Below are 25450 nucleotides of genomic sequence, written 5' to 3'. Positions count from 1 at the left end.
CCGTAGCTAATCTTGCATACTACTCAGAAGATCAGCGACGGCGTCATATTTCTTGTGCACGCTGACGGCAGGCCTCAATTTTCATATATGTTTCTAATCGGTAAACAACAATGTCATTTTTAGAAATAATAGTAGAGCAATCATCCCTCCAGGCTATGGTATAAGCTTCCCGCCAGGCTAGCCAATTACAATGCTCTTGTTCTTCTTCAGGGTTATGGGATGTCCTGACTCCCGGAATAAGCCAGTTGCAAAGTCAGTCTCATGGTGGTGCTACTGCTATAACAGGCATTTGCATTTTTACACACACACACACACACACACACACACACACACACACACACACACACACACACACACACACACACACACACACACACACACACACACACACACACACACACACACACACACACACACACACACACACACACACACACACACACACACACACACACACACGTCCGTCCCCGTGTGAGGGGTGGTTGCCAGAGGGGTGGTTGCCAGCGAGTACAAAGGCAGGATCCTATAGAGGGTATGCGCATGCATAAAGTGAATGGCAAATCGAGTGGCAAATCGAGTGGCAAAGTGAGTTTAATGTTGTTTAACATCGTTTAATGCAATCATATTGGACTTTTCTGTTTGGATGTATGAGTTGTCAATGCCAGAAAGTAATTTTTTGGCACTCGGTATGCGTTCCCGCATAACTTCCTGGTTTGATGATGATGTCACACGCATACCCTCTTGGTGCCGGTGTGAGCACGGCGATGGATCCTATTGGTTCACCAACCTGAGCGCCCTCCCCCTCCCGCCCCCTCCAATGAAAAGTATTAAAAAGCGTTTCGACATAAACCTCCTAACTCCACTTGAGCTGGATGTTTTTTTAATTTCCTGAGAAATTTACATTTTGGAGTTAGGCGGTTTCTTCCAGACAGCAGAGATAACATATTTGTTTATGCTGTATATGGTCACAACATCCTGCACATGTGCTTACGTGTGGAAGTGGTCGTGTGCACACGTGGACTGCAACTGCATATATATGTTGCACATGTGGTATTAATAATGAATCTGTCTGTGTTAAAGGATGTCATCCTGACCCTGCAAGAAAAGCTATCCATCAAGGCCATCGAGCATTTCTCTCTGATGCTAGAACACAGGGCTGAGGGTTCTGCCAGCCATCTCATGCTCCTGCATGAGCAGGAGATGTTATCTCAGGTGAGACTTCCGTGAGTTAATAGGATATTAGTTCTCCCTTCACATTACAGTGTCATTGTTTTTGACCTGTATAGAGTGCATGCTTAAAGTGAATGGCACATCGAGTGGCAAAGCAACATGCAAAGTGAGTTTAACATTGTTTAATGTTGTTTAATGCAATCAGATATGACTTTTCTGTGTGGATGTATGGGCTGTCAAGGCCAGAAAGTAGTTTTTAGCCACTCAGTAGGCGTTCCTGCATAACTTCCTGGTTTGATGATGATGTCACGCGCATACTCTCTATTCATAGTTACTGAGGACAAATGCGATTGAATCAGGAAAGGTCAGAGAGCAATGGATAATACCATGCAGGTCCATTGTCACCTAAATTAAAAATGTTATGCATCTTTGCGTAATAGAAAAATGGATGTTGATCATTCCTGCATCCAATTAAAATGACATGTACTCCATAAAATAGCGCACCCAATGCGTTAACCCTCACTTGCTGAACAGTGGTGTTCGTACTTCATGACAACATCCTGTGCCTAATGATACATCTCTTGTTTGTATTCATGTTCTAGGTGACAAAGAGGCCAGGGTCCCACAAGATGAAATGCTTTTTTCGCATCAGCTTCGTTCCAAAGGACCCTATAGATCTGCTCAGGAGAGATGCAGTAGCATTTGAGTACCTCTATGTTCAGGTGAATATCAACAGATCCGTGTTTCTAGTCTGTGATGGGTCTAAGTCTATATATTCACATGCATTAATAGGTTTTTGTATTATGCTCTTGCATAAATATAACTTTGACATTTAATAAATAAATAGGAGCTTTTGAAAGTCACTTGGAGTTGAGCTCCGCAGCCCTACAATCTGTGTTATATTATCATGGGCTTGGCGGTCAGTAAGAGGTAAGCGTGTCCTGTCCTCACCCTCTCCGTCTCCTCCAGAGCTGTAATGACGTGGTGTTGGAGAGATTCGGGTCAGAGCTGAAATACGACACAGCCCTCCGCCTGGCTGCCTTGCAGATGTATATTCTCACCATCAACACCAAGCAGTCCCAGAAAGTCTCTCTGAAGTATATCGAGTAAGTGGGCAACGGGTTGGTCGAGACATTTAGCTCACTGTCAGTCCTGTTTAGGGCTGCCTTTTCTAGAAACAAATGACAGCTCTATTATTGCCGTGTCAGAATGTTTAAACCTTTCGAACTAACTAGAGAACAATATGAACCTATTCTGGCATCAGTTAATCAATGCACGTGCATTGATTAACTGTAAGTAACAACCTGACTAGACTAGACTGTATGGTGCTGAGGGACCCTCTCTCTAATCACTATGGATTCTAATTATGCAGGAAGGAGTGGGGTCTGGCGCTGTTCCTGCCTCCCGCAGTCCTGTCTAGCATGAAGGAGAAGAACATCAAAAAAGCCCTGACTCACATCCTCAAAAGCAACCAGAATCTGGTGCCACCTGGCAAAAAGGTACACAGCATACTGTACCTCTCTCTCTCTCTCTCTCTCTCATTACCTCTCACACACTGCTTATGTTTAATATATTGCGCCATAGTGCATCCCAACAGACTCATGACTACCCCCTGGTGGACAGTGTTTAGAATGCAAACATAGCAGTGTGCAGTGTTATTTGTGGCACAAATATTAAATATATTTTGTTTGCTTCCCATTCCAGCTAACGGCCTTACAGGCAAAAGTACACTATCTGAAATACCTTAGTGACTTGAGACTGTACGGAGGACGTGTGTTTAAATCCACACTTCTGGTAAATGAACACCTCTTTGTTTTATTCATCTGATTTATGAGCCGTGAAATAATGGAATATCATATTGCACATAATTCTACGTCCAAACAAAAACAAAATTACTTTTGGTTGTTGTCTCTCTCCTTGATGCTTATAGCAAGGAGAGAAGCATACGGAAGTGACTTTGCTGGTGGGCCCCAGGTATGGAATCAGCCACGTGATCAACACCAAAACCAACCTTGTGGCCCTCTTGGCTGACTTCAGTCATGTCAACCGCATTGAAATGTACACGGAAGATGAGAGGATGATCAGGGTGGAGCTACATGTTTTGGATGTGAAGGTAAAAGTTTTTAAATTTGCTGTATGAATTTCAATTCAATTCAAACTGTATTCTAGACACACAGGGGGTCCATAGAGTATATACACATCATCAACATCACATTACCAGTAAGACGCCCTGAGGGCGAGAAGCGACCTCGCCCTCTGTGCACGCATCCGCCTGGGTGACGGCAGACTGCTGGGCAAGCGCTGGCGCTTTGGCATGGGTGGTCAGATCAACATATGGAATGAATTATGTACTGGCCATATATGGAGTGTGTCTTGAGTGTACAGGGTTTGATGCGGTCAGATCAACATATGGAATGTCAGATCAGGACGGCTCCATGCATAAATGGAGATCTAAGTGTGCCAGGGGGGCAGTGTTTTGAGTGTACAGGGTTTGATGAGGTCAGATGAACATATGGAATGAATTCTGTATTGGCCATATATGGAGCGTGTCACGAGGTGTGACGGACGGACTGACAGACTGGCAACGGACTGACTGGCAACAAGACAGGTTCCAATACTAGGTGATGATCCAGATCCATATATGGCTATCCAGGGTTTGATGAGGTCAGTGTTGTGATCTTGATAATGGAGACGGCCATATATGGAGCGTGTCACGAGGCGTGACAGACTGACGGCCATATATGGTGGCGTGACGTGTCACGGGGCGTAACAGACTGATGGCCATATATGGTGGCGTGACGGACGGACGGACTGACTGACAGACAGGTTTTGCAGGTTTTCATAGTAACAAAAAAATTACATAAAATACCAAATGTATGACACACACACACACACACACACGGTTTTGCAATAATACCTCAATGGTCGCCAAGGACTTACTTAACTTCTTTTTCATGATGTCCTGGAGCGCCAAGGACGTGTTTTTCGGGTTTTTTAACATGGTAAAAAAAAAAATATATATATATATATGGTGGCGGTCTGGGACTTTTGGCGCCCCCTGGTGGCGGTGAATGAGATACTTTAGACTTACGCAAAACAAAAGTCTATTCAGCAGATAGCCTTATTGTGCGGTTGTGCTCTCCCGTTCACGGGTTCTCATTGTTGTCTGCTTATCTCCCTCTTTCACAGCCCATCACTCTGTTAATGGAGGCTGTTGATGCCATGAATCTGGCCTGCCTGACTGCTGGCTACTACAAATTACTAGTGGACTCCCGACGCTCAATCTTCAATGTGGCCAAAAGCAACTCGGACAATAAATTAACAAGTATGTCTACATTGATGAACTGTAACATCTCTCTTTTAAAAAGCCATTTACAGGCTTCTATAGTACATGTCAGCAGTGTGTCACAGCTTCCATCGGCCATATTGTACATAAGGATGGACCATTTTTTCCGTTAATGAATTTATTTTCTCATTAAAATGTTATCGAACCTGAATAGTGAGTCAATATTGGTTAAACATTATTGTGTAGTGAAGTAGTCTTGGTCATCATGTAATACATTTTCTGCTCAACCTTTAATTAATACGCACTTTAAAGCTACAATCCCCATAAGGTTTGTATCCGACAGAGAGAGGTCATTTGCAACAATGTCCAAACTACAGCCAAGATGTACTGTACGACCGCCTAGCCATCTGCTTTACTTTAGTGCCATTGTCAATCAGTTGGTGTCCTACAGTACCTCACAACACCAGGGTCAAAGGTTCTCGGATTGTAACTACAAAATTAATTAAAACTCAATAATAAAGTAACTTGGATAAAAAAACAACGCAATGATATATAAATTATTATTATTGAATGCTGTGCTAACATGATGACAGACCACCTATATGGTCTTTTAAATTAACACTAGCATCCCTATTCTGGGCATGTAATATACTGTAGGCGAACACACAGGGTGTGTGTAGCCTCGGTCCCAGCCTTACTTACAGTATCTGCGAGAAAGCCTGCACTCTACAGCATAGGTCTTGCTCGGGGGGGGATGAGAAATGAATGAGAATGAAGTTAGATTGAACATGGAGAGACAGACTGACTTCTGGGTCCGGGAAGTGAACTAGCAATGTACACCTCCTGCCTTCCGTGCCTACCTTTACTATCGTTAATCTGGATAGGATGAGACGTGTGAATGTGCAATAACTCATTTTTTCTGCTTCCTCATTGCAGGCTACGAGGCAAGAGGAAAGCAGAACTTCCGGGCCATTGAGTGTACGTACAGCATGCCCTATCAGGGATATGAGGATCGAGGGAACCAGAGGTACAACCGGGACTTCTCCGACCGGGAGTGTGAATACCTCGACCATGGGAGGTGTGAGGGGGAAGCGCCACCTGTCTACATCACTGAGATTCACCAGCCACAGCACATTGTGCACGTGTCAGAGAGAGCAGAGCGATGTAGAACCCCTCATGCCCTGCAGCCTTCTCTTAATGTCCCCAGGCCCAAACCCCAGGACTCCTCCCGGAGCGCCAAGGTCTCCTTCATATTTGGGGATCCCCCTTTGGACAGTGTAAACCCACAGAACCTGGGCTACCAGAGACTGATGGACGAGAGTCCGGAGATTCTGCACGACCACAGCCCAATGTACAGCCACCTCGAGGAGGAGTATAAGATGATGGACACCATGGAGGACGGAGAGGGCTACCAATATGCAGCCAAAATCTTTAGCCCCGCCGAATGCATCGAGGAGCCCTTGTTGCGGGACATCTGCTACGCGGAGACCACGGATGACGCAGAGGATGACGATGACATCAGCTGCGAGGAGGACTCGGTGATGATGAGTGACATCGACAAGCCCACGTTCCTCTCACTCTCCGGGTCGAGCGACGACATCATCGACCTGACCTCGCTCCCGCCACCGCCAGAGGGCAACGATGAGGAGGACAACGACGTGCTGTTGCACTCTCTCAACCTGGCCATCGCTGCTCCTCCCCCGGGCTTCAGGGACAGCTCCGACGAGGAGGAGCAGGGGCCCGGAGCCCAGGCGGGCCACAGCGATATCCCCGTGTCTCTCATAGACTCCGTACCCAGCCAGGGAGCAGAGGGCCCTGAAGAGCCTCTGGACGATGCCGTGGTGTCCACTTTGCAGGCCCTCGAGGACCTTGCCGCATCCGAGGACCAGAGCGCCGCGCAGTCAGAAAGTAGCACAGGTTCTTCTTACACTATTGTAACGTTTATCCATTAGCACAACTGCACTATATGTACCAGCCATTCACTTATGATTTGTTGCTGTTGATTATTTTCTTTTTTTTTTGCAATAAAGCCCATTTTGTTTTATGTTTCCACATTGTGTGAGTAGTGCTTCATTCATTTGACATGCATATACTGCAGTATTCATTTCTGTATCACTCATGTTGTGGAGTTTCGTTATTTTGTGGTATTTTGTGTTTTATTATTTTATCCCATTTGATTTGTCATTCATATTTTGTATAAATGTCCTCGCTGTTTATTATATCATCTGCTCTAATCTATGATATGCACACAATGTAATTTGATGTAATATTTAACTAGATCAATTAGGATTGTTACAACAATTTGATTATGAACTAATACTGCAGCGTTACCTCCAGATTTGACCACCACATTTACTAACTTGAATGTCATTACCAATTCACACTACAAATTAAGTCCCTGTCTTCCTCTTATGTACCTCAGATGAAGTTGTTAATGAGGTGTTTGTCTTTCTGTGACACACAGGTGTAGAAATATCGCGAGCCTTTAGTCCAGAGTCCTCCTCAGATTCAGGCAACGAGACCAACTCCTCTGAGATGACAGAGAGTTCAGAGCTGACCGCTGCTCAGAGGCATGCGGACAGCCACTTGAGGATGCATGTAGCCACAGTGGAAGGATACCATAACATGTGCGAGGAAAAAACTGTTGCACCGAACAAGGGCGAAGCAGAAGCCATACATTACAACCCTCTGGAGCCTTGCGGGGACGAGGCCAAGTCACCTCCTGTCTCCTCCACCCAGATTGTTCACTCTGATGGCGGCGAGATGGAGCCAGAGACCATGGAGACAAAGTCACTCACTGAATACTTCACTAAGCTGCACATGGGCTCAGTAATGAGCCGCCAGACAAGAAAACAGAGGGAGACAGAGAGTAGGATCCAGGGAGATCCCTGCGAGCCGGCTGATAGAGCCCACGCTAACCCCCGAAACTCATTTAAAGAAGAGTCGTCTCAGTACACTGCATTCACTGTGATAGATTCTCATTACATGAATCAGCTTGATTTGGGGAGAACTCCATTTCGAGAGAGGCATCAGAAATGGCAGAGAGTGCCTGGAAACAAAATGGGAGAGAATGTCTCTTCAGAATGTGGGGGTGACTCACACCCCCACATTGTGGAGACAGACAGGTTAACAATGAAGGGAGAGAAACAGGAGTTAAATCCCCATTTACATTCCTCTGCCCAAGGGCCACACGGTGCAGACAATGGCAACTCACAGAATGACGAACAGCAGCCAGGCAGGACTCTGTCATCTGAGCAAGACGTCACGCGCATATACGAGTACCACCTAAGCAAGCGCATGTCATCGATGCAAAGTGAGGCCACCCACTCTCTGCAGAGCTCACAGTGCTCCTCCATAGATGCAGGCTGCAGCACGGGCAGCAGCAGCTGCGTGACACCCATGGATTCGCCCCTGTGCGCTGCGGAGAATGTGAACTTATTGTCAGACTCTCAATCTCTCAAGGGGCTGGGCTATGTGGCTGCCGAGGAGAAGGCCTATGGCCCCCCTGCAGTCCTGTGGAAAGCAGGCCATCCCATGGACCCCACGCTGCTGAGAAAGATCCATGCAGCCACTAGTGCTGAGCCTGGGTTTGGGGCCGGACGGGAGGGCAGCCATCGGATGCCCAAGATAAAAGAAACTACAGGTACAACTTCTCTTTGATCTGTGGTGGTGTCACACAGTGCAGAACTTGCTACATGTTGTAATACAGCTGTAATAGTTCTCAAAATCCTTCTCAAAGAGTAAGAGAGCATACCAGATAAATAAGGTGGCCTATAATCCTTCTCGCACCTGACCCAGTTCCAATCCAACCAGAGGCACTTTACTGCTTGTCATCTCCCCCTTTCCTACCTTTCCTGTCTTCTCTGTTCACTGTCCTATCTGAAAAAGAAAAATATAAAAAGCCCATAAAAACAAATTATATATATATATATATATATATATATATATATATATATATATACATATACATACATATATATACACACACACACACACACAAACACACACACACACACACACACACACACACACACAGGTGTATATATATACTGTGTGTGTGTGTGTGTGTGTGTGTGTGTGTGTGTGTGTGTGTGTGTGTGTGTGTGTATATATAGTAATGTATTTATTTTGGGGGGTATTTTCTGAACCTTTAATCGATATACAATGGAGAGACAGGAAACACAATTTTGTTTGCCGTCTGAGCACACATGGTATGTGCCCTTAACACTCGGCTAACAGGTTGCTCCATCAACAAAAAAGAATGTCTATAGCTTTAACATGTTTTACTCTAATGATTAGCAGAATGAAAGTGAAATTTGAAAGTGTATATGAACAGAGTGATGCTTAACAATTCTTTGTCTTTCTACTACCCCTAGTGTAGCTTGCGCACAACTGCAGATGGCTGGGGAAGAAGACTCATCCTTAGTCCTCAGTAATGAGATTAACGCCGCCACAAATGCCACGTCACCATCATCATTACTGAGTAGCACAGAGCCTGATGGGCTGACACAGAGATACCCCGAGATCCATCCACACGTCCTGACTTTCCCCTCTACCATACCCCCATGTGACCCGAGCACAGGCAGCCTCAGGAAAGCGCGCAGGGTCCAGATGCTGAAGAGGAGCTGGAGCACCATGGCACCAGCAGGCTCCAGGAGCTTCGAAGCACTGTTAGAGAAGACCAAAGCCACACTTACGGGGAAGAGTGGCGGGCAGAACGTCCAGTCCCAAGATTCCCCTAAACTAGAGAGGAGGTTCTCAGCCAAAACCCTGCCGAAAAGCTGGTCACATGGTTCAGTTGCCTCACACTCGTATGGGAGACGACTCTTCAGAGGGGCCTCTATGATGTTGCCAGTGTCGGCAACACCAAGACTAGATGAAGGAACATGGACATGCCGCGGGACATTCAGTCGCTGTTTCCTAAGGAGAAAGATGAACACAGTAGGTGACGGAGAAGACAAAGAGAGGGCTGCTCGTCTCCTGTTCTCTGATGAGCAAACGCCACAGCGTATCAGACCCACCCTCAGTGCCAAGGCAAACCACGCAGTCTCAAAAGCGTACTTTAAAGCTGAACAATCCGATGTGGCCACTGCGATGACTAGTGACATGAGCCTCAAAGCAAGATTAGCTCACGTGAACGACATGAAGGGAAAAACCTACAGCCTCCCAGCGGGTTTTGCAGCTGCACGGAGGGATGCACTGGAGATGATCAGCCTGGTGCGCTCCAGTGTTGGCCAGCTGTCCAGGGGTGAGAGGCCCGAGGACGGTAAAGGTGACCCGGAGAAGTTTTCTCTGCTGCTATCCGTGCAGGCCAAAGCACTGGGCAGCGCCTGCAGTCAGATGGCCCTGGAGCACAGCAGTCCAGAGGAGCTACTGCTTACTCTGACACACAGCTTCCACACACTCTGCTGCCTAACACAAGCCTGCATGTCGCTGGTGGAAGGCCTCAACATGGAGGCCCAGCGCCGGGAGGTGGTAGCCAAGGTGGATGAGGTTGTCATGAACTATGTGTGTTTACTGAAGGCTGCCGAGGCGGCTTCGGGAAGCGCCACCAATGACCAAAGTGTGAATGCATTGACACATCACTCAACCGCCATGTCTGCTATTATCAGTGCACTCATTCACTCACTGAAAACACTGCTAAACAAATGAACTGTTGAACTGAACTGTGTTGCTCTGATTATTGATTTCAAAGCCATAGGTTAAAAGAGACATGGGTTAAGAAGCCAACTAATGTGAACAGCTGTGATAAACCTTGCCTTGTGTATACAGTATTTTATTATGTAAAGTTAAAAGAAAAAATAATATATACGTGTGTATATATATATATACATACATATATATACACACGTGTATGTATGTATATATATCTATACATATATATATATGTGTGTGTGTGTGTGTGTGTGTGTGTGTGTGTGTGTGTGTGTGTGTGTGTGTGTGTGTGTGTGTGTGTGTGTGTGTGTGTGTGTGTGTGTGTGTGTGTGTGTGTGTGTATGAGTGTATGTATGTATGTATGTATGTATGTATGTATGTATGTATGTATGTAAAGAGATTGTATGAATGAAAAGAGATTATATTAAGCGTTCTATGAAAAGGAATATGAACCCTTGAGTATATTATCTATTATGACCTAATAGGGATTATTTTACAGATTTACTGATGACCTCTTAGATATTATAATGTACACCATGAAACCTAAATAGTATATAGTATACATGGATTCTTGATCATAACAAATACTATGTTGAAAATGACATAACATAAAACTGCTCTAGACAAATCACTGCACAGACAAGTCATGATTAAACAAAAAATATTTATATAGCCAAAAATGTGTTTGTTTTTCATTTGAGGCATTCATCATTAATTTGAGAATACTTTGCACATGATCACTAGTACGTTTATGTTTGCATTTGTCAGAGCCATTATAAGATATTAAAACCTTTGAAAATCACAACCTTATGGACTGGACATTCCTGTCTTGTATTTTCATTTGTTTGAATTATACTTTCACATTCATTTGTGATACTTCAATCAAATTGTTTTCCAATAATTACAGTACCACATTGCACATCTAAATTCAGAGTTACTTCTGGCACACACTCCTCTCCTGGACTCTTAAAAGTGCATTATTCATACCAGAAAACATTCTTGAACCACGTCTGGTTTTATAACAATGTTTAATAATTCAACATTTTCCCATTTACTCCGGCCCTGTATTTTGCATCAGTGAGAGGATGATGGTGGTGATGGCCCACTTCACTTGGGATTCTATCTGCATGGTGGCAGCTGTGACAGCACAGGGCTTGTAGTGCTAGACAAAGACATACCTAGCATGTGCCTGTGCTGTAATAAAGCCACTGGCTCTTCTTCGCTCTAATGGACTTACTTCCCTGGTACTCTCAACTGAAGCTTAATTATAACTTTGCTGCATGCCAAAAATAACCAATTTTCCATTACAAAAAACAAAAAAACAAGCAACTTTATTATTGCCTAATTTCAGTAGTAGGCTACATTCATTGCGTGAATATACCAGAGGGAAACTTTTCAAGTCCTGTCACCTGTATAAATCAGGGTTTCATTTTCCCATGGTGGCTGATCAGAAGTGAAACAAATGCTCCGGTCTGCAGGCTTACCACTGAGAACAGAGAGCCCAACAGAAGACAGATTTACAATGTCTGTTGTCTGTTATGTGACAATACGGAAGTGATCCAAGCTAATCATAACCCAGCCATCTGTTACTTTCATCCCATCACCACATGCTCTCTTACATGTGAACATCAATGTTAAGATTTGTTTTAGTGCTATCTCCATCCTGACAACAGATCACATTGCAAGACGTTCTCATGTGAACCATGCCGTCCCAACTGGTAAGTAGTAATAACTTGACCATTATGTATACATGCAATATGTGATCCATGGGTGATTTATACTTAGTTGCGTGACAGTGTCACACACCAAATTATCAGATCAGGCATCAAACTTTTAATTGATCTCAGAGAGTGTAAAATGCACCCATGAGCGTAAATGTTGAATAAGCATGTAATGCATTTTTTTGTTGTGTTTTTTTTAAATATGTATATTATGTGAGTTTAGTTTTTTAAACAACAATCCACATAAGACATGATTGTTTCTCTTCCATCTCCATCACTTTTGCCAGAGAGAGGGCGTGTCCTTACAGATGTGCGTGATGCTGGTGGGCATGTGGAGCTGCATCTCCATATTGGCAGCTAATAGGTCATACCCCAAAACCTTACCCTGTGACGTCAACAATGCCACCAATGGAAGTGAGGTCAAGGTGGACTGCACTGAGAGAAGCCTCACCGACATCCCTCGTGGAATCCCACAAGACGCCACCAATCTGACGCTCACCATCAACCACATACCTGGCTTAAACTCCACCTCCTTTCAGGGTCTGGAGAACCTCATAGAGATCGACATGCGGTGCAACTGTGTGCCCATCATGGTCGGCCCCAAGGATCGTATGTGCACCAAGAATGTGATCATTGAGGACAATGCCTTTACAAGTCTGAAGAAACTGCGATCTTTATATCTGGATGGCAATCAGCTCCACAGTGTGCCAAAAGGATTACCACCAAACCTAGTCCTGCTGAGCTTAGAAGTGAACCACATTTATTCCATTCCAAAGCACAACCTCTCAGACATCAGAAATGTTGAGCTCCTTTACCTTGGTCAAAATTGTTATTATCGTAACCCCTGCAATGTGTCATATGAAATAGAGGAAGGGGCTTTTTTGCAGCTTAGCAATTTGACACTGTTATCTCTCAAGTCCAATAACCTATCTTATATTCCGCCCAATTTACCCATAAGTCTACGGGAGTTGTATCTCTACAACAATAATATTGAAAAGGTCACCGAGGAAGCTTTTCAAAATTTAACTAATTTAGAAATACTAGATATCAGTGGAAATTGCCCCCGTTGTTACAATGCTCCGTTTCCATGTACCCCGTGCCCAAACAACTCAGAGCTTAAGATTCACATACATGCTTTTATATCTTTAACCAAACTGAAGATACTACGCATGCACAGTAACTCTCTGACATACTTATACACTGATTGGTTTATTGGCTCCAAGGACCTAAGAGTGCTTGATCTCTCATCAAACTTCCTAGCAAGTGCAATAACAAATTTCTTCCCAAAATCTTTGCCCAACTTGGAAGAATTGGACCTTTCATTTAACTACGAGCTTCAGAGGTATCCATCAACACTGAAATTAAGTTCTGCTTTCTCCTTCCTCAAATCACTCAAAGTTCTCAGGCTAAGGGGATTTGTATTTCAGCAACTGACTTCAGAGAGCCTCAGTCCCTTAATCTCTCTGCACAACTTGGAGGTTATTGATTTGGGCACAAACTTCATCAAAATGGCTAACCTTAGCATTCTGATGGAACTGAAAAGCTTCAAAATAATAAATTTGTCTGACAACAAAATATCTTCCCCCTCTGAGGACCAAGAGCATGTTGCGTTCTCTAGAAGGGAACCCTTGCATTGGTCTCCAATGTCCAGTGCTGTTCAGTACCACGGTGGGGAAGTGAGAGAGGTTCATTACTTTAAATATGATGAATATGCACGCAGTTGCAAAGACAAAGATAAAGAAGTTGGAATATTGAATTCCTTTGTAAAGACAGAGTGCAGTCAATTTGGAAAAACTCTGGATGTCAGCAGGAATAATATATTCTTCCTCCACTCAAGGTTTTTAAATCTTGGAGAGCTGAGATGCCTTAATCTCTCTGGAAATGCAATGAGCCAAAGTTTAAATGGCTCAGAATTTTCTTATCTAATTAATTTACAATATCTGGACTTTTCATACAATCGTCTAGACCTGCTTTATTCCTCTGCATTTCAGGAACTGAAAAAGCTGGTCATCTTAGATATAAGTAACAACAACCATTACTTTGAATCTGAGGGCTTGACTCACATGCTTAACTTCATGCGGAATTTACCAAATCTCAAGATATTATTGATGAACCACAATGAGATCTCCACTTCCACAAACACAGAGCTAGAGAGCCTTTCTCTGGAGAGATTAGAGTTTAGAAATAACCGTTTAGACATGCTGTGGCGAGATGGTGATACAAGATACATAAAATACTTCAAGAAACTGGTTAATCTAAGCATCCTAGACATCTCCGATAATAACCTCAACTTCATTCCCATGGCAGTCTTCGATGGCCTTCCGACCTCACTAGCTGAACTCTATATCAGGAACAACAAACTCAAGTTATTTGCATGGGAGAAGCTTAATATTCTAAACTCTTTGGAAGTATTAGACATCAGTGGTAACAGCCTAACTAACATTGCCATTGTTCTTTCTGACTGCACTAAATCTCTTAAGAAGCTTGTCTTACATGACAACAAAATTACTAAACTCTCCTCAGACTTTCTAAAACAGGCCAACAACTTAAAATATCTAGATCTCAGTTACAATCTTATTCAATACATTGACAAATCTAGTGTTCCAGATGATGTAATTAGTGGGATGGACATGCTACTCTTGCACAACAACAAATTTGTATGCACTTGCAATGCCACTTGGTTTATAACGTGGCTCAACAAGACAACAGTATTCATCCCAAAACTGGCCACAGATGTGACCTGTGATGCCCCAGGAACACAGAGAGGTCATCCAGTCATCTCAGTGGACTTGTTGGCCTGCCAGTACAACTACTGGTTGATCGTCCTCTATATGCTGCTTACATCCTCTATCCTGATCTTCGTCGCCCTCCCCATCTCCAGCCACCTTTTCCTGTGGGACGTCTGGTACATCTACCACTTCTGCCTGGCCAAACTCAAAGGCTATGCCCGGCTGTCCTCCCAGAGCACTGTCTACGATGCCTTTGTGGTGTACGACAAGAATGACCCTGCGGTGTCCGAATGGGTGATGAAAGAGCTGCGCGTTCACCTGGAGGAGGGCGGAGAGAATCGCCTGAAGCTATGTCTGGAGGAACGGGACTGGATCCCTGGATGTCCCCTGATTGACAACCTCTCCCAGAGCATCCACCAGAGCAAGAGGACAATGTTCATTCTCACAAACAACTATATAAAGAGTGGGAACTTCAAGACTGCATTTTACATGGCTAACCAGAGGCTAATGGATGAGAAAGACGATGTCATAGTGTTGATATTCTTAGAGAAGGCACCCTGTCACTCAAGGTACCTGAAGCTGAGGAAGAGACTATATAAGCGGTCTGTACTGCAGTGGCCAACAAATCCTCAAGCCCAGCGATACTTTTGGTTTAGTCTGAGAAGTGTACTTGTAACTGAGAGTCACAAACAGTACAGTAATCTCTTCAAGGAGACCCTTTAAAAGACTCACAAGTGACTCTGAATGTTCTGCTGGCATGACAGTTCTACAGTATGTTTTCAATTGCCCACAATGTAAACACTGTGGCTCAAGAGGTAGAGCGGTTCCATGGGTCAGCGGTTCGAATCCCGGCTCCTCCTGTCTACATGTCGAAGTGTCCTTGGGCAAGACACTGAACCCCAAATTGCTCCTGATGTGCTGGTTGGTACCTTGCATGGCATCCGCTGCAATCGGTGTATGAATGTGTGTATGAAAGGGTGAATGTAATGCACAATCTATGTAAAGCGCCTTGGATAAAGGTGCTATATAAATGCACCATTTACCATATTAATATTATATAAAACTATATAAAGAGGGACCACAGCATCTGCATTTTTTTAGTTAGTGGTTTATCATATCATATGATGGAAAAAGGAAGCAAAAGAGTAAAATAAATCAGAAATAGGGAAGTGGGATTTTCCCCTCGGTGCCCTCACTCTCTAAACCAGAGAAGGTTGTTTTGGCTTATCACACAAATAATAGCTAGGAGACTAATTCTGACCAATTGTAAATCACCCACTTCCCCTTCTCACACACACTGGATAAGAGACATCTTGTAATGTCTAAAATTAGAAAAGATTAGATTCTCACTAAACGGTTCCTCTGATAAATTTGGGAGGATATGGGGCCCATTCTTTCAATTTGTCCATAAATCTCTGATTGAGGATATGTGACCGAGCCTAGAGCCTATAGACTATAGTCCTTCCACGTGCCAGATTGATCTACCCCCCAGTCCCGGGAGAGTAGTTCCGGAGCAATGGATTGTGTGGCCCTGGTCTTTCCTTAATGGGACTGATCGAGGGTAGCTACTGAGATGTAAGTCAGAACTAGATCACCCCGGCTGGGTCACCTGAGTGAGGGGTATGATGTTGCGAGACACGAAACCCTGATGACCTTGGGATACATCACTGAGGATACGTCCCAGGTGGAATACTAGACGACTCGCCACTTTACCAACTCGCCCCCGCGGAATGTCTTAATGTAGTTATTTAGTATTTCCCTCCCTCTCTGAAATCTGAAATCTGAACTTGTATACAGATTTATTTGATTGTATAGTAGTCGATCTCTATACTAATACAATTAAGAAAGAATGAACAAATACGACGCAAATTTAATTTACCCCAATCACATTTTTTTAGATTTCTACAGATACGCCATTTTTTAACACAGCACACTGCTTCATTTCCAAACAACTCATCAATGGAATCTATATTTCTACCTGACCCATTGGTCAAAGGAGGCGTTTCTATTATTTATAATTCTCTCTCATGTTTAGATAGTAATGCCTCCTTGGATTATTTAAAAACTGCTTGGGAAAACGATTTAGGAATATCTATCACTGACAAGCAATGGTCTACATCTCAAAAATTAGTGCACTCTTCTTCAGTATGCGCCAGGCATGGTCTTCTACAATTTAAAATATTACACAGGTTACATTTTGTCAAAGGAAAAACTCAACAGAATGTATCCAAATGTGAATCCAGCCTGCGACAGATCTACTCTAGCTCATATGAGCTAGAGCCACTCTATGTTCTGGCACTGCACTAAACTAACATCATATTGGCAAAGTATATTTAAATCACTGTCAGACATTGTTGGAAAACCTTTTGACCCGGATCCACTGACAGCAGTTCTAGGAGTCAAAAGGCCAAACTGTCTACTTTCCAATATAACATGGTAAAATATGTGACTCTACTGGCTCGCAGACTGATACTGTTGAATTGGAAGCAAGCACAGGTTCCGACTCACACTACACTTTTGGACACTTTGGCAATTGGAAAAGATAAAGTTTGAATTGAGAGGGAGTGAAGATAGATTTTTACCAGACTTGGCAACCCTTCATTGACTATTTCAATAGGTGCACGCTAACCCCTCCTACACAATAGATAACATAATCGAAAATTGGAAAGGAAATTTATTTTTTCTCATTTAAAAAGAAAAATGTCTGTAATTCAAACGTGTTGGGAAAGTTTGAGAGCAAGAGTGTCTGTCCTGTTGTCTTTGTTTGTTTGTCTGTTCACATTTGTCACTGTTTAACTGTTTTTTGTTTTTTCTTGTTTATCACATTTATACACCTTTTTTATTATGTATTGTATTTGGAACATTTACACTACCTGTCACTATTATTTTTTTCATTTTATATCACTTAATTACTCATTATCTGTCAATGATATTCTGAAGTTATGTCATATACAAAATACCTAATAAAAACTATAAGAAATAAAAACAAATAAGAAACATGAGACAGAGTGACTGCTTAATTAAGTTAATTTAGGACCTTCTAGCAGTTAATTTTGTTTTATTAAACTCATTTCTTCCACATTGTAGCCCATATGTTTTGTAATGGCATTATCATGCTATTATGCCCGTGGATATACAGAGTGAATTTAACAATGATAAATGAATATGATAATACCTTTTATATAATCACCAACATGAATTATGTTTGTTAATTACAGCTAGGTAGAGTAGTGGGGCGAGATGGAAAAGGGGCGACTGTACCTGTTACCCCCAGGTGCATCCATGCAATGGGTTTTTTCTGTTCTAGGTCTGCTGGAGCGTTGATTTGAAGGTTTTCTGCAACCAGGCTGTCAAGCAGATTATGGATGTGTCATGGACATGTACTGTTTGACTGATGTTTTGTCTGTCTGTATCTGTCTGCTTTTTATTCTCAATTATTATTGAACTTGTTTGTTTGTTTTTTTGTCTTCTTTGGGGTGATAATTCAATTCTTCTCAACTGTACTTTGTACTTGTGGGTTTACCAGAGGAAGCTTTTAATATTGTCATTACTCTGACTCCTGACACTGACATGTATGCTTCTGTGAAAAACCAATAAACAAACTTAAAGAAAAAAGAAAAGAAAAAAGGAAATAGGGAAGTGAAATTGGAGCACTTCTCCAATTGAGCAGCAACATAAATGGTCTTACCAAGGAACCACCTTCGTTATATCAGCTTACCCTCACAATTAATTACAGACCCATTAGTATATTAGGATTGTTCTGTCTGTTAAAGACAGGGAAGATACATAAATAATATGATCTCAATACTTACTGACATTACATGCATGGACACAATAGTAATGTAGTTGTTACTTGACAGACAGTAAAGTTCTTGAACTGAATGTTTTTAAGGAAGACAAGGATCACAAGATACTAGGCTACCAATACACACAATGGTGAGTTTATTAAGACATTATCTGAATTGAATTTCTTATTAGGTAATAATAAAAAAAAATAGTGATCTACTGTATAGTAATGTTTACTCTAAGTAACAAGGCTAATGGGCTTTTCACAACTGTTACTGTACTATAGCATTTAGTCTACAACTAAACTTAATTTAAGTGGATGTATTAATGACAAACTATTTTGTCATGTTTTTTTGTTTGTTATCATGTTTATTGTGTACAATCAATTAATTGTACATGTTTACCACTTACTTGCATGTTATACTTCACTATTGTAGTAATATAATGTCGTACTGTATAATATTCTAAAGAAGAAAGAAAACTGACCATTTTGTAATTCTGTTCATCAACAGACTACTGCCACCTGCTGGATGCACTTGTTGCTGTTCTCTCTGTGTTGCTGCTATGGGATCCATCCTGCTACATGTTTGCCCATATGGATGATGCCACAGTTTCCATGTGATGTCACAGTCTATAATACCTCTGACATCATATTTGATTGTAAGAGTCGACGACTCCATAAAGTACCTGACGGAATAACCAGTAATGCAACTGAGCTGGATTTGTCAAAAAATGGCATTCGTAACATAACAATGGATGCATTTTCTCATCTGGAGAACCTAACTGTACTAAGACTCAATTGTATAAACCATTGTGGACATACGTACATTTCTGAGGGTGCTTTCAAACATCTGACAAAACTTCAAGTCCTGGAACTGAGTGGTAATGGTCTGGAAGAAGTTCCCAGATATCTCCCTCCCAGTCTGAGGAATCTTACGTTAAATGGAAACAATATTCTGTTGTTAAATAACAAAAGCCTTAATGGCCTTATAAATGTGACTATGCTCTCCATTGCCGAAAACTGCTATTTCGGGAATCCTTGTGGAAAACCTTTAACCATTAGAAATTACACTTTTTCAGCTTTGATTAACCTTAAACTGCTCAATTTGTCCTCTAACAATCTAACGCATGTTCCAAAAGACCTGCCAAAATCAATAGAAGACTTATACCTAAATTCTAATAGAATACAATTCATTTTTGAGGATGACTTTTATGATCTGCCTCAAATGAGAACCCTTTTCCTAAAAGGGAATTGCCAAAGATGCCAAACCGCTTCATTTCCCTGTGTTCCCTGCCCTAATATCTCCCTGGGAATCCACCCAAGTGCATTTGCCAGTCTCAAAAATCTTCATACCTTGCACTTAGGGGGCAACTCCTTAATGACACTTAATAACTCTTGGTTTAAGAGCTTGAACAATCTTGAATGTCTGTATCTCACATGGAATTTTCTATATGATGCAATAGTTGGTGAGATGAGATTTTTTAATGATCTTCCAAAACTAGAAATAATTGATCTTTCATTCAACTTTGGGGAGAAGGCCTTTCCTAAGACAGTGAAACTCTCAAAAGATTTTTCAAAACTTGTGTCACTTAGAACATTGCATCTAGAGGCTTTAGTTTTTAGAGAAATTGGATTAGAAACATTACGCCCTCTTTACGAGCTCAAGAATTTGTCTGCACTGAACTTGGGGACTAACTTCATTGTTCACTCTAACTCTAGCATATTCAGTCATTTCACTGATCTGAAAATGATATATCTAGCAGAGAACAGACTATATCCGATTTCAGTGAGTAATCTTCCAATTGTTGACCAGGGATATAATCTGAAATCAGACCTCTCCATTTCACCTCTGATGGCAATACCGCATGCAAATGACTTTTCATTTGAGATATCAACTTTTCTTATTCAGCCAGAATGCTTTGATGCTGGTCGTGTGCTAATCCTCAGTTCAAATAACATATTTTTCATTACTCAAGAGCAATTTAAAGGATATGGAGACATTGCATGTCTCAATCTATCAGGAAATGGATTTTCAGCAGCACTGAATGGAACAGAGTTTTCATCAATACCTAATCTGACATATTTGGACCTGTCTTTCAACAAGATTGACCTGGCTTATGACAATGCTCTCAAAGAGTTAAATAAACTAGAAGTACTTGATCTTAGTAACAATGCTCATTACTTCTTATCATATGGGATAACACATAATTTGAACTTTGTAATGAATCTACCTGCTTTGAGAGTACTCAATATGAGTCATAATTCAATTTACACTTTAGCTACAAAAATGATCAGTAGCAAATCATTAAGTGAGCTGCAATTTCAAAACAATAATCTTGGGGCTCTTTGGGCTCAGAATGACCACCCGTATGACCAACTTTTCATGAATCTTACTAATTTGACAATTCTAGACATATCATCCAACCACATCTGTAAGATTGAAAAAAAAGTTTTTGCTAATTTACCACATACACTCACAATACTGCGGATAAATCATAATTCACTTACTGATTTTGAATGGGATCAACTTATACCTTTCAATCAACTTAAAATTCTAGACCTAAGCTTCAATAAGCTATTAAATGTACAATCACATATGTCAAACTTCACCCAAACTCTCAGTTTATTAGACTTGAGCAACAATCACATTTCACAAATATCAAATGGGTTTTTAAAGGGGATTAGAAGCCTTAAATCTCTTCTTCTTAACAACAACCAACTGCCTATTATCAATCAATCCACTTTTTTATCAGGGCCCGATAATAATCTCAAGACTTTGTTCTTGCAGAAAAACCCATTCCAATGTACATGTGACATATTAGATTTTATAATCTGGATAGAAAACAGTAAAATAAAGATTCCAAGACTAACCACTGAAGTGGCATGCTGGATGCCAATTAACACAAGAGGCCATGCAATCATATACTTTGACATTAATCAGTGTGTAAATGACACACTGGCATTCTCATTAAGCATTCTGTCAAGTACAATCATTATAGTCTCTATGTTTATGGCAACAGTAGCTCATTTGTTTTACTGGGATGCTTCATATGTTCTGCACTACCTGAAAGCCAAATTTAAGGACTATCATGACTTGAATTCACCAGGCAGCATTTATGATGTCTTTGTAGCTTATGATACCACAGACCCCCAAGTCTCAGAGTGGGTGACGGGGCATCTACGGGTTCAGCTTGAGGAAGAGGGTGAGAGACACCTGCCTCTGTGTCTGGAAGTGAGGGACTGGCCGCTGGGAGTCCCCTTGGTAGACAACCTCACTCAGAGCATCCAATACAGTCGAAAGACCCTCTTTGTCTTGACCAAAGCCTACATTAGGACCGGGGCCTTCAAGCTGGCAATGTATCTGGCTCACCAAAGGCTACTGGATGAGAATATGGATGTGATTGTGCTACTGATGATGGAGCCTGTGCTGCAGCACTCCCACTTCCTGCGCTTGAGGATGCGACTGTGTGGGAAAAGTGTTCTAGAGTGGCCACGGAAGATGGCTGCAGAGCCGTGGTTCTGGCAGAATCTGCGGAATGTTGTCAGGGCAGACAACCAGATACTGTACAACAAGAGTTACATAAAGTACTTCAAGGACAATTAAATCTGGCATATACAGGTATATATACGGACAATAATGACTTTTAGTTTTCCTAATGAGATTTCTTTGAGATATGCCACATACATTTGTTTTAGGGGAAATGTTTACTTCTTGTCAGCTTGATGGAGGTTCTGTATAGCTATTGTACAAATAAACTATTGCTATTGCTCTTCATTTAAAATATATTTATCTTAACTCCTAGACATTGTTATTTGAGTGAGATGTGTTTTAAAATATCCCAAAAGTTCCACCCAACTCCCATTTGTTTACCCAATAAAAATGCAATGTCTGCTATGAGCCTGCCTGCTAATCTTCTTATAATTAAATAATTAACAAAATTGGTAGGCCTACTGTCCGTGCCAAAGCCATTTTGACAGATGAGTGACACAACGCTGAGGAGGCCGACCAGGCCGAAACGCGTACGTTGTCTGCTCGTCAGAGGTAAATAAATCATGTGAAAATGACATATATTGAGTGCTGGTATTTCTTCTATCACAGATGAGTGTCCACTGTCCAGCATGGACAGATCCCGTGCTGAAACACCCTCACACAATCAACTTACCGGTATACTTTGAAGCTGCATTTACCGACAATTATACCACAGGTCGTTTCAAGGAAGCAATCTGATTGGTTGAAACAGCCTTCTAGCCGTGGATTAAACCAGCATCAAAACAAAGAATTAACTAAAAAGATAACCCAAAAAAGGTCCAGGGGATTTAATTGTTTCCATTGGCCCAGTGTATTCAATTCATATAGATATTAATAATGACATACAATAATATACAGTACTATATCTTAGACATCATCAGCACTATAGTAGCAATAAACTGTAAAGTTGTAGTCTTCTACAAATGGCTATAGGGCCTGTACCCGCTGCTCATGTACCCATGTACCTGCAAATTAAATTGCCCAACCATTGTGCAGTACTAAATATATCCACAAGGTGTCATCACTGGCATAATTGTATTGCATTTGTTTGCACACTATAGTTTTTTTTATTGATTGATTGAAATATGTATTAACAGTTTGCAGAATTACAGTACATTTCAAGCACAAACTCAATACAAAGACTGTTAACTGTGAGTGGACGACCCAACTAAGCATTACACTTGTTTACAAGAGGGTCCACCATGTTCAATTCATCAAAGTAGTAGGCTTCATATAGTAGGCTATACTGGCACAAATTACAAATAAAATATCAGTATTTTAAAGCAAAAGTGTACTTTCTACTGCACAAGTAGCTCTGGTCCATAGCCTTAAGGACTTCTCCTTAAAGAAATAAAGTAGCTACAGCTCGGACATGGTGGCTAATTTATTCTCCGTCGTACAACGGTGTCCGGCCCTCGCGGGGCGAAGAGCAGATCTACAAGCCCACAGCGCGCCACATCGCGACGCGTTGTGAGCTTGTTGATCTGACGGGGCCAGCCTTGACGTCACTTTGTATTTGCATACTGCGGGGTATTTAAGGTTTGATTGAAAGCTCAGTCTACACTCGTGTGAAACTGTGCATCTTCAACATCAGGACTTTACACTGTACACTTGTGAGTATTGCTTTTTGCTGTTGCATGTGTTCTGCTTTTACCCAACTGTTTTTAGATGTCTTTCTAGAAGCAATTCAAGATAATTGTTTGCGTGACTATAATCGCATACCGTTTACTTTATAGCGTATTAATCGCTTTGATTTGGATTTGTAAATGAAGCCGTGTGAGTCTGCACTGCTGCTGCCTCTGTTTTTTGCCTTAAGTACTTTGAATCAAGTTGAATCATGAATGTCAGGCAGAACAACGTGGTTAAGTGTAATGTGTTAAATAACATTTGGTTTTAGTAACTTGTTTGTAAATGTAAACTCAAACCGCCGTGTGTTGGTACTACTAACATGCACGAGTTTCACATTTTACACGCTTGCAGCAAAAATTAAAGTGATTTGATTAGGCAAAGATTAAGTCATGCAATGGTTTTAAACATTCTTTTGAGGCGATGCCAAGCAGGGCGGTGGCGGCTGCACGATGCTTCAAACGGTCACAAATTCATGCAGCTGGCAGCATAATTGATTGACATGTGTTTCACCTAGCCCAAACATTTAGACTCTCGTAGAGGTTTTTTTCGATTTCGTCAGAATCGAAAAAAACCTAAGTCTAAATGTTTGGGCTATGTTTCACCATGTTAATGATTTTTTTTTTCATACTTACAGTTCTAGGAAACACAGAATGGGGGGGGACTTTTTATTATTTACACACAACAGCTCTAAGGTATATTAATGACATAGTAAAATGAGTGGAATGCCCCTTTAAATGTTTCTATGATGGGGCAATATTTTTTTTGAAAACTTGATCATCTTTGACTTTGAGACAAGGTTATAGCCTTAACAGGTTTTTCCTTTAGGCCTACATGTAAGCCTACAACATTTAGCCACCACTTAATTTAACTTTATAGCCAATTTGCATTGGATATGGTTTGAGAAACTGAATCTAAATATACACTGTCTTGTCTCTGTATAGAAACCCAGCAAACATGCCTGATCATGATGACAAACCAGCCCTGGCGGAGGGGATCTCTAGCTTTGACAAGACTGAGTTGAAGAAGACTGTGACGCAAGAGAAAAACATCTTGCCCACCAAAGAAGGTTTGCATAAACTGTTCAGTAAGCTTATCTTTGCGCCGCATGCTTTACTGTAAGTTTCCCTAATGCCCCCCCCTTCTTGCAGACGTTGAACAGGAGAAGCAGGCAGCAGATTCATGAAGACATCTGCTATGCACTGTACAGTCCACAAGCCTTGCCTTTTTTCCACCTGTGCATCATTGAACAAGACTTGTACAGACTCCCCATCCACTGCCCTACATCCGCTTTACTATCAAGTGAAATGGGAAGTGTCACTTCACTTGTCCTGATGTCAGCATGGGGCTCTCATCTGCTGCACTTGTGGTGTTGGAAAAGCAGGATTGTAATTTAACAGCTGGGGAGCTGCTTGTGTATCATGTGGTGCATTTGTTTTGTATGTCTATTCTGAATGCACGAGTTTTATATGCAAATTAAAAAAGTTAAATGTGACTTGTGTAAATCTTTACTTCATCTTGATGGTACTACAGAATACACTCTGGCCAATTGAATGCCTCAGGAAATCTAATTGGCCTTAGTTTTGGGTAATTGGTTTTATTTGAACACGTTGGCACAACTGCCCAGTACACATTTCCCCCTGCAAGTCATCAGCTAATGCCAAGTAATGGAGTCATGTCAAACTGGCTTTGGGTAACATTTGAGACTGTACAGTGACAAAAAAATGATGCACAAGTTTGCATGTTTACAGGGATTTGTACAGTATGTTGAACAGAATTTTTCCTCACATGCCACTTAGCAGTCTGAACAAAATCGTATAGTAAGAGCCCATGTAGGCTTTCCTTCCAGTGACACTATCCCTGGTTCAGCTGTGACTGCTACAACTATTTCACATTGTGAGGCTAATGACAGTGCTTGTGCAGACAAACACCGTAGTTGTGTGGTCG

The 25450-nt window shown here is 41.8% G+C and overlaps 3 protein-coding genes and 1 long non-coding RNA gene across 4 annotated transcripts in view; all 4 read left to right on the top strand.

The window, feature by feature from the left end:
* LOC306935661 (FERM and PDZ domain-containing protein 4-like) overlaps positions 1–10108 on the top strand; it is a gene marked incomplete at its 3' end in the record, with an annotated part of 45012 nt that extends 34904 nt beyond the window's left edge. Inside the window, exons 8-17 of the mRNA XM_079518775.1 lie at positions 1081–1212; positions 1773–1892; positions 2140–2276; positions 2543–2669; positions 2875–2964; positions 3101–3283; positions 4360–4495; positions 5393–6373; positions 6921–8099; positions 8838–10108. Coding sequence (XP_079374901.1) covers positions 1081–1212; positions 1773–1892; positions 2140–2276; positions 2543–2669; positions 2875–2964; positions 3101–3283; positions 4360–4495; positions 5393–6373; positions 6921–8099; positions 8838–10108 — 4356 coding nt within the window. The remainder of the gene's footprint in view (positions 1–1080; positions 1213–1772; positions 1893–2139; positions 2277–2542; positions 2670–2874; positions 2965–3100; positions 3284–4359; positions 4496–5392; positions 6374–6920; positions 8100–8837) is intronic.
* Positions 10109–11814: 1706 nt separating this feature from the next.
* On the top strand, positions 11815–15284 carry LOC306934871 (toll-like receptor 7; the record flags this gene model as incomplete). Its single annotated transcript, XM_079517682.1, has 2 exons — positions 11815–11829; positions 12120–15284. 2 exons carry the CDS (start codon positions 11815–11817, stop codon positions 15282–15284), a joined length of 3180 nt encoding a protein of 1059 aa, XP_079373808.1.
* Positions 15285–18877: 3593 nt separating this feature from the next.
* tlr8a (toll-like receptor 8a) lies at positions 18878–22099 on the top strand (the record flags this gene model as incomplete). The annotated part of the gene is made up of 1 exon (XM_079517681.1): positions 18878–22099. One exon carries the CDS (start codon positions 18878–18880, stop codon positions 21950–21952), a length of 3075 nt encoding a protein of 1024 aa, XP_079373807.1. The 3' UTR covers positions 21953–22099.
* A 1285-nt stretch (positions 22100–23384) lies between these two features.
* Positions 23385–24998, top strand: LOC306935694. Its single transcript, XR_013791413.1, has 3 exons — positions 23385–23490; positions 24448–24572; positions 24655–24998. It is a non-coding gene; the product is annotated as an uncharacterized lncRNA (long non-coding RNA).
* The last annotated feature ends 452 nt before the right edge of the window (positions 24999–25450 follow it).

Source organism: Electrona antarctica (assembly GCF_951216825.1).
Source record: "Electrona antarctica genome assembly, chromosome: 13".
Taxonomy (NCBI): Eukaryota; Metazoa; Chordata; class Actinopteri; order Myctophiformes; family Myctophidae; genus Electrona; species Electrona antarctica.
This window is presented reverse-complemented; position numbering and strand designations above follow the sequence as displayed.